Source organism: Chrysochloris asiatica, unplaced genomic scaffold (genome assembly GCF_000296735.1).
Source record: "Chrysochloris asiatica unplaced genomic scaffold, ChrAsi1.0 scaffold00374, whole genome shotgun sequence".
NCBI classification, from domain to species: Eukaryota; Metazoa; Chordata; class Mammalia; order Afrosoricida; family Chrysochloridae; genus Chrysochloris; species Chrysochloris asiatica.
The window spans coordinates 1,955,357-1,965,334 of NW_006408892.1; the positions used below are offsets into that span (position 1 = coordinate 1,955,357).

At 47.1% G+C, this 9,978-nt stretch overlaps 1 protein-coding gene across 1 annotated transcript in view; it reads left to right on the forward strand.

The window, feature by feature from the left end:
• The first annotated feature begins 4,193 nt into the window (after positions 1-4,193).
• ARMC6 (armadillo repeat containing 6) overlaps positions 4,194-9,978 on the forward strand; it is a 70,290-nt gene continuing 64,505 nt past the window's right edge. The window contains exons 1-2 of the mRNA XM_006876346.1: positions 4,194-4,314; positions 5,326-5,408. Of these exons, the coding sequence (XP_006876408.1) occupies positions 4,194-4,314; positions 5,326-5,408 (204 nt within the window). The remainder of the gene's footprint in view (positions 4,315-5,325; positions 5,409-9,978) is intronic.

A 9,978-nucleotide genomic window follows, 5' to 3' on the forward strand; every position in this document is an offset into this window, starting at 1 on the left:
GAGTCAGTTCCAACTCATAGTGAGCCTGTGTAGGGTTTCCGAGGCCATAAATCTTTACAGGAGCATAAAACCTCATCTTTCTCCCACAGAACAGCTGGTATGTTCTTTTTGGCAACAAAAACAACACCATTCCTTCTCAATTTGCCATTCCCGTCATAAATCATATGATTGTCTGATTCAAAATGGCCAATACCAGTCAATTATAGCTCACTAATGCCTAGGATGGAGCTCTGGTGTGGCACTGTAGAATAAAGCACTGGGACCGCAAGGTCAGTTTAAACTACGAGGTTGGCAGTTTAAACTCACCAGCCACTCTTTGGAAACCTTATACAGGGTGGCCATATGTGTTGGAACCAACACAACGGCACTTAACAACAACAGCAATGCCTAAAATATGGATTTTTATGCATTCCATTTCATTTTTGACTTCCAACTTTCCTAGATTCATACTTTATACATTCCATGTTTTATTATTAATGGATGTTTGCAGCTGTTTCTTCTCGTTCTGAGTTGTGCAAATGAAGGTCCCAAAAACTTTGCACAGAGTTTCTTTCCTCTGGGAAACTCTGGTTGCTTTCATTTGTTATCTTGTCCTTTCTTATTTAAGTAATAGATTTTCTTTTTAGAGCACTTTTGGGTTTACAGCAAATTTGAGAATTCCCACGTATCCATTCTCCCCACTGCATACAACTTTCCCTACTCTTGATATGTGGACAGCATTGCTCCGAAGCTGATCAGACCCAGGTTTGAGGTTTTAGCAGGATTACTTCACAAATGTGGTCTGATCTGCAACCAGAGACATGTGTGCTGGGTTTTCTTCTAGATGGTGTTGTGATTAATCAGATGTTGAGATTATTAGCTTGCCCCTTCCTTATCAGTTCAACGGCAGTCCTTGGGGGTCGCTATCGAGGTCTGCCCTATGCCGGACGATCAGCTGGGATCCATTCTCAAAGCACAACTTTCCCTCATCGTCCCTGATTCTCTTCAGCAGACTTGTACAAGGGAATTTGCCTCCAGGCTGCATTCCTCCTTTGCCAGTCTTCACAATGAGTTGGGCTTGTTTGTTTTAATACTGTCATGGACTAACGCGTGGATTTTTGATTTTGATGTTTAGTGGGTTGTTTTTTAATGCTCATTTGTCCCATGTTTGTCTAACAACAAGCCCCTTGGGGTTCACTCCTGCATCATTTGACACCACCCTGGTAGTCTCTAGCAGCTTCCCTTGTTTTGTGATATCACAAGATGCTCCAGGCTGGTCCTGCCCACCTCTAGAGCCTGCATCCTATCTTGCAGGAGGAAACGCTATTTAGTGACCACAGTTGGCATCAGTGGTGTTTATTACAATTGTGATGTCATTTTCTCTCAGCACTTTCATTTCATGTTAATAGAAAATTGGAGTTTTCATTTTTTAAGAGAAAATATGTCATGAATTCGTAATGATATTTCCAATTCAAATGCAAGAGTGCTGAGCTTTTACTTTGGCTTTATGGTGTTTGAATCATTTTTCCTTGATGCTAGTATCTAATGACATTAACATTGTTGTTTTCTGGAGTCTCTGGATAGTGCAAATGGTTAATGTTAACTGAAAATTTGGTTGGAGATTTGAGTCCTTGGAAGAAAGACCTGGCGATTGACTTCTGAAACATCAGCCAGTGAAACCCTGTGGAGTGCTCTGACATGCATGGGGTCACCAGGAGTTGGAGGTGACTCGATGGTAACTGCTTATTTCAGATCTATAATAGCTTCAAAGGAGCTCTGGTCGCGTAGTGGTTACAAATCGGGCTGCTAACCTCAGGGTCAGCAGTTTGAAACTATCACTGCTGCACGGGAGAAAGATGAGGCTTTCTGCTCCCATAAAGATTTGCAGCCTCGGAAACCCTGTACAGGATCGCTATGAGTCAGAATCGACTCCACGGCACATAACAACATAATAGTTTCAGGGTAACATCATCTATAGCCCCAAGCCCCACCCACTGCCATTGAGTTGATTCCTACTCATCGAAATCCTATATAGGACAGAAAATCTTTACAGGAGCAAATTGGCTCATCTTTCTCCCACGAAGCAGCTGCTGGGTTTGAGCTGCTGACCTTGTGGTTAGCAGCCCAACACGTAGCCCACAAAGCCACCAGTGCAACATCAGCCATAACAGAAAAGAATTTAAGAACTTTTGCAGCTCATACCATCCTTGGGACTCACCTCACCCATGTGGTTACATGAAAGTTTCCTTTCAGTATAGATTAACTGGCTTCCTTTTTTTTTTTTAAATAAAGCTTTTATTGTGAATTGAGTGATAGTTTACATGGGGGAATATTGGATTTGCACTCATCATATCATGTGTCATTTCATTGCAATGATTACAATCCCCTCCGTGCATCATCATTCAACAGTATTGACTTCTGTTCCCTCTGTTTTGTTTGTTTATATACACAAAACACTCAGGAATATATAATCATTTAAACAACCAAAGGGCACATTCTGCAAACCTGCTTCCTGGCCACCAGCACACAGTCTTTCTCTTTCCATGAGTCTAGAGTCCTCAGCTGCTCTCTCTCTCCATATCTTCATCTCTGCCTCCATCCCTGGTGTCGCTGCTTCTCTGGTTAGGGTCCTACATTCCACTCATGCTCTTCTCCCTTGATGGTCCTAGGGTCCTCTGTACCTGGAATGTAAGATTAACTACTCCCCACTTTATGTTACAAAACGTCTACCTTTACAGTTGTGACAATCGCAATTCATCATGATAACGATTACTCACTATTGAATCATAAGAATCTTAACCCCCACTGGCTTCCTCTTGTGCTTAATTTTCAGGGATAGTTCGTGGTTTTGTTTTAGGTCGTTTTCGTAATAATGCAAAGCATTTACATAGTTCCAAGTTCAAAGCCTGTAAAACAATACATTCAGAGAGGAGTCTTGCTTCCCTATTCCCCCCTCCCCTGGACAGAGCACTCCTTTTACTAAATTTTGGCTTCTTAAGTTACCTGTTGCTGTCAAATTGACCCTGACTTCTGGCAACCCCATGTGTGTTAGAGACGAACTAGCACCAAAAGATTTTCACTGGCCGATTTTTCAGAAGTAGATTGCCAGGCCTTTCTTCTGCGGCATCTCTGAGTGAACTCAAAACCACCAACCTTACTGTTAGCAGCCTAGCATGTTTATCATTTGTAGCATAATTTTTTTTGTTTCTTAAATGTTTTATTGTGAATTATGTGATAGTTTACATGGGAGAACATTAGTTTTACATTCATTCTATCGTATATATCGTCTCATTGCCATGGTTACAATCCCCTCCATGCAATGCTTCCCCCGTGCCCCCCAGGTCTTCACACAGTCGCTCTCCCTCTCTAGATCTAAAATCTCCAGCTGCTCCATCGCTCCACGTCATCATCTCTGGCTCCAGTTCAGGCATCACTGCTTCTCTGGGTAGGGTCCCGCTCTCTGCTCTTCTCCCTTGATGGTCCTAGGGACCTCCGCTCCTAGACTGAAAAGTCAATCACGCCCCTCCTTGCTATAAAACGTCTACATTTACATTTCCAACCCTCACAATCAGTCCTGATAACAATTATTCACTATTGTATCACAAGAGACCCGTCTGCATTTCATTGCATCAGCCCCACCTAGTCAGATTGAATACTACTCACTGGAGATTCTACCTTCCTCCAGGCCCTCTGGATCTAGGTTCCCTCTTGAAAGCTTGTAAGCCAATCACTTCTTGCCTTTGTAGCTTCCCTACCCCCCATTTTGGGTAGCCAATGTCCAAGTTGCCCATCCCCGTCCACTCTGTGTGTGGAGAGGGTGGGAATGATTCTTGCTGTAAGGACTTGTTCCCTTTTTTGAGCTACTGCTTCCATAGGTATAGGTGTAGCATAGATTTTAAAATGTATTCATTTATGTTTACTATAAGGATGTGTTGGGGGAAGGGTGCATATTAATAACCTTCCTTTCTCATAATAAACTACATGCTTGATTCTGCATTTATAGAAGTCCTTGGTGTATTGGGACATTTCCCTTTCTTTGATGTTGGTGGTAAGGATTTTCCCAGAGGGTCATATGCTCTGGCCCTGATGGAGGCCTCCACAATGGTTTTCTCCAGGAACCCAGGCCACCCCTTCTCAGCTGTGATGTCTTGTCACCTCGCTTTCTCAGGTGGGCACGTGTGTTGGCAGGGGCAGCTCCTCGAGGCAGCACGAGGATGGCCTCCAAGCGCATCAGCCAGGAGACCTTTGACGCAGCTGTGCGTGAGAACATTGAAGAATTTGAGATGGGACCAGAAGAGGCCTTGAAGGAGGCCACAGAGCAGTTTGAGTCGCAAGGTGCGCACTGGTGAAGGCTCCTGTCACTGGGGGAAGAGTTGGGAGTCGAGGCCAACTTGGGTTAGCCATGCCCATCGCACCCAGTGTGGGAGCTGGGGACACACAGGCCCTCAGCCTCACCCGTTCCCTGTATCCACTCCCACCACCCACCTAGCCTCACCAGACATTTGGGGACGTCGTTTCAACTTGTATTTCCTTGAAGAGGCTTCCACTGTCCCCTCTCAGGATGGTACAGCCTGGCTCAGAGCCCCAGCACACCCGGGCCAAAGGGCGATGTCAGTCTATGGTCTACAGGAGACAGGGTGCTCAAACAGGGTCATGGCAGACACTTAAATGGGGAGCTATTTACAGTAGGTGTGGTCAGGGTTGGGAAACCAACGGCAGGAACCGTAAGGGGCAGGGGGCAGGGAGCCAATGCCTACCTGAGACCTGCAGGGAGCTGGAGCTCTAAGTGAGGATCCCCCCAACAGGTGCAGGCCCCCAGATCTGTACGGGACAGTCCAGGCTGGCCCTGCAGCTGGAAGTTGGGAGAGGACACCTGGTCCTCTGCCCTTTGACTTTGCATTTGGCTCCCCTACTAGCCAAACTCAGAAGCCTGAGGGAGAAAAGGCAGCAGTAGAGCCCGAGAAGTCAGAGACTGGCCTCCTGGGTACAGAGGAGACAGAGGCTCTGGAGAGGTGTTAGAGGACCACTAGAAGGCTTCGGGCACGGGGAGACTTCCAGTGGGTGTTCTGGAGAAGTGGGACTAGAGGGGGTAGCTAGTGCCAAAGGTCCGAGGGAGGCCAGGGGTCACCCTCTCTCCCTGAGCTGTGGTCAGCCGACCTCGATAAGTGACGGCCTCGCTGCCTCTCTGCTTGGCTGTCCCAGTGTGGAGGGCCTGCTACACCCATGTAGACACAGAGCTGGGACAACTCCCCACAGGTTCCTGGAGCAGGGATCCCAGCTGGGGAACATGGGGTGTGACTCTGGTAGTGATGAGCCCTTGTTTTGTCTCCCCTAACTTCCCGTCAGGGGTTGATCTAAGCAACATCGTGAAGACGGTGCCCAGAGTGTCTGCAGATGGACCCCAAGAGCCAGAACATGACATCCTTCAGGTAGGGGGAAACGACCACCTGGGCTGGGCCTCTAAACTCAGCAGAAGGCTCAGCAGGAGTATGCTTCCAGTGGTCCCTGAGCCCCCTGAGGGCACCACAGAGCTGGTGCAACAGAGAGGTGGGCAAGGGACAAAGGGGAGGGGGGACATAGCAAAAGTGGTTGTATATGTGGTCCCAGCTGTCTACTGTGCTTGGACTCCTGGTGTGGCACTGTAGGATCAGTACTGAACTGTGAACCCCAAGGTCAGCAGTTCAGATGCACCAGCTGCTCCTCGGAAACCCTATACAGGGTCACTATGAGTCAGACAGACTCGGTGGCACTTAACAACAACAGCTGTCTATTGACAGCCTGTAAGGTGAGTGTCCTAATTTCTGAGTTAGGTTGGTGAGGGCAGCACGGGTGTCACCCAGGAAGGTAGATCTCCTGGGAGCTGGGTGCTCTCTGTAAGGTTATCTGTCCAACTCAGTACATGGCAGATAGGCCTGATGCTTGTTGAAAATGGACTGTGGGCCCAGTTCTGACTGAGCACCTTCCTTATGTTCCCACAGCCAGGGTTGGACTGTCATCCCCATTTTACAGAGGGGGACATCAAGATCCAAAGAGAAAAGATTGGCATGGCAAAGAGTGTGGTGATGGGTGCATGGGAGTGCAGCGCTGCCTCTTGCTGCCACAGCCTCCTCTCTATCCCCTGCCATGCAGAGGCCTGGTGAAAATAGTATTATTTCCTTTTGCCTTTCTGAAATGCGTAATAAGGATGAACTATATTGGCTATGTAAGGAGCTCTGGTAGCGTAGTGGTTACGAATCGGGCTGCGAATCGCAAGGTCAGCAGTTCGAAACTACTGGCTGTTCCTTGGGAGATAGATGAGGCTTTCTGCTCCCATAAAGATTTACAGCCTCGGAAACCCTGTACAAAGTCTCCATGAGTTGGAACCGACTCCATAGCACATAACCACCACCACCACCATATTGGCTATGTAATTATTCGTTGTGGCTCTCTCAAGCTTGTGTTGTGGTAGATTTTCTGTTGAGGTAGTCCTCCATTTTTCTTTATTGATTTGTCAACACACTTTATATTGGAAGGCTCTTGGTAACAATAGTAGCTGGGCTCACTGAGTGCCTCTCAAAGTGCTTGGCACTGTGTTAAATTCTTGAAACTGCTGCCTCCATCTGAGAGCGGCCCATTTTGCTAATGAGGAGACCAGAGCTTCCCTGGAATAAGCAGCCTGTAGAAGGTCACAGCGAGTGAGGGGCAGAGGTCAGTGGTCAGTCCAGGACCCAGGACCCTCCCTCCATAAAAGCAAACTCTGAGTCACTCTGATGCCTCCCAGCAGCAGTGCAGGTGCCCTGTGATGGGGGTGTCTTACATATGGCCTTTCTGGTCTTGGAGATATCATTCTGCCAAAAATGATTGGCTAGGGCCATAATCTTGCAAGGGATTGCTCAATATACTATGCAAGTAGGGTGTTTAAAACCATCTAGTAGGATTAAGTGACCCTGCAGGAATTGGTTAATTACTGTATATTGAATGATTTGGTCTACCGAGGGAACTGGTCAGTTTGTGGTCTGTCTGGGAGGCCTTAAAATTGAATGTAAAGGTCAGTCCCACAGAGGTTGAGGGAGGCCATCTGCCATCAAGAAGTGCCCAGAGTGGAGCATGTCCTTTGGACCCAAGGCCCCTGGATTGAGATCTGCAGACAGCTGCAGTGTGTTGGCAGACCATGGAGTGAGAAAGCTGAGCACCTTCGGGCAGGAGGCTTGCTGATGGAGTGAGCGGACTCCAGACACTGGTCACCAGAGCTCAAGTGCTGTGATGCTTGGCCTGCGCAGAGCAGAAGCTGACAGCAAGAGAGAGGGGCAGCTGGAAGATAAGGGCCTGCCTTTAGGCACAGCTGAGGAGGAGCTGCGAGTCACCCTGGTTGAAAGATATCCTGATTGATAAACTGTATCCTGCCTTCTGAGTTGTAGTTTGTTACTTCCAAGTTGATCTTGATCCTGAATTGTACATCCCCAGCAGACCGCATAGTCAGGAGTTTGATCCGTGAGTTCTGTGTGGTTACTGCAGTGACTTAATCAAACCCAGAAGTAGAGAGTGCCCTGGGAAGGACGATGGGTGTCAGAAACAGTGACGAATTGACAGAGTGGCAGTATGTCTGACCCCCACCTCACAGGAACCAGCTCTGGGCTGACCCTGATTCTCCTCTCTCTTTCTGAGACTACTCCAAGAGACCGTCCCTTGTTTGTGTTTACCCTTGGCTCATTTTCTTTCTTAATTTGACTTTTAAGTTTAATTTTTCATTACAGAATAAGAACATACATACATTCTTGGCATAAAAGATTTAAGCTGGACTCAGGCACTTACAGTAAAAACGACAAGTCCCTTATCCCGAGTTTGCATTCTGCCAGCCATTCTTGCCTCCCAGTGGAGCCAACCCCCTCCTCACACACACACCTGCCCCCGTGCACTATTCCCCCCTGTGTGGGTGTAGGGGCTCAGGGGTGTGAAAGTGACTCACTGTTGAGGGAGAATTCGAATCTGGGGTGCTTCTTGAAAGGAATCTGCTAGAGTCATAAACTATGTAGCTAAAGGCTTGTGGAAATCAATCTAAGTCTTGAAGCTCTTGCAGTAAAAAGTTAGTCAGACCACTTAATCTATGTGGGAATTTATGGGCTCAAAGCAGTCAGCCACAGTGAGTAGAGGGACCCAGGTTCAAGCACAGCTAACAGAGTTGGTCTTTGCATCTGTCGTCAAGTCAACCCCAACTCATGACAGTTCCATGTGTATGTCAGAGTAGAATTGAGCTCTGTAGGGTTTTCAATGGCTGAGGTTTTAGAACTAGATGGGCAGGGCTTTCTTCTGAGGTACCTCTGGGGAGCTTCAAACCTCTGACCTTTCAGTTAGCAGCCAAAAGTATGAACTATTTGTACCACCCAGGGATGTCACCCTACATCCACCATTTTAGCAAATGTCAGCTCCTTAGCAAGCAGGTGTGGTCTCAAGCTCACAGGGTTAACAAGCTCATGTAGAGACTCCATTTTAGCATGACAACCCATTCCCAACCAAGGTGAGATTCCCCATCAATTTGATGGGTACAGTGTGCAGATACCTGTAATGTTCTTTCTCCCCATCATATGACAAACAACGGCAGAATGGTTGTGAGTCCAACAATGGGCGTTCTCAAAGGCACTGAACCTCACATGCTTTTCCCAGTTTTTCAGAAAATTCCTGTTACAGTGCCATGGCCTTTGGTTTTAACTTACTTTTTAATACTCTGCTGAGCCACTGGCTACTAACCAAAAGGCTGGCAGTTTGAACTCACCCAGAAGTGCCTCAGAAGAAAAGCCTGATGATTGAAAGGTTGACAGTTTGAGCCCAGTGGAGCCTCAGAAGAAAGACTGAGCAATCTGCTTTCAAACGATCACAGCCAAGAAAACCCTCTGGACCTCAGTTCTACTCTGTAACACAAGAGTTACCCCAAGTCAGAATCGACTTAACAGCAGAAGTTTGTGAGGGGTTTTGTGTGTGTATTAGTTTGGTTTGCTCAAGCCATCAAACTCCCTTAATGTCAGGTTCACAAGTCTGAAGTTTGGGGTGGGTCTGCCGATAGGCACCTGCATTACAGTCTTCTGGGCAGTGATTTCTGCAGAACCACCTGCTATCCCAGGGCAGAACCGGGTCATTTCACTAGCACTCAGGCCAAGGCTCCTCAGGTGACGCATATGGAATGGCAGCTAGGATTCTCTGCACTTTTCAAACTCTCTTCTCTCTTTCATATGAAACTTTAAGTAATTTAAACTGTTTTACTATAACTGTGGTTAAATTGCTGTCAAGTTGATATTTCCAATTCAAGATGAATCCCCAAGTGTGCTCCATAGGGTTTTCCATGCTATGACCCCCCCCCCTTTTTATTTTTCTATTTCTCAAAGAGAAATGTTTGTCTTTCCTTTTTAAAAAAGTTTTTATTGTAAATTATGTGATCGTTTACATGGGAGAACATTAACTTTACATTCATCCTATCGTATATCATTTCATTGTCATGATTACAATCCCCTCCATGCATCATCTAACAGCCAAAGGGTACACCCCAAAAGCCTGCCCCTCAGTCGTTAGCACACAGCCCCTCTCCCTCCCTGGGTCTAGAATCCCCAGCCGCTCCATCTCTGGCATCACTGTTTCTCTGGGTAAGGTCCCACACTCTGCTCTTCTCCCTTGATGGTCCCAGGGACCTCAACTCCTGGACTGCAAAGTCAATCACTCCCCTCCTTTTGCTACAAAATGTCTACCTTTATATTTCCAACCCTCACAATCAGCCCTGGTAACAGTTATTCACTATTGTATCACAAGAGACCTATCCCCGTCTCCTTTTATCAGCCCTGCCTAGACAGATTGTATACTACTCACTGGAGAGTCTACCTTCCTCCACACCCTCTGGATCTAGGCTCCCTCTTGAAAGCTTGTAAGCCAGTCACTTCGTGCCTTTGTAGCCCCCCCTCCCGGCCCCCATTTTGAGTAGCCAATGTCCAAGTTGCCCATCCCTGTCTACCCTGTGTATGGAGGGGTGGGAATGAT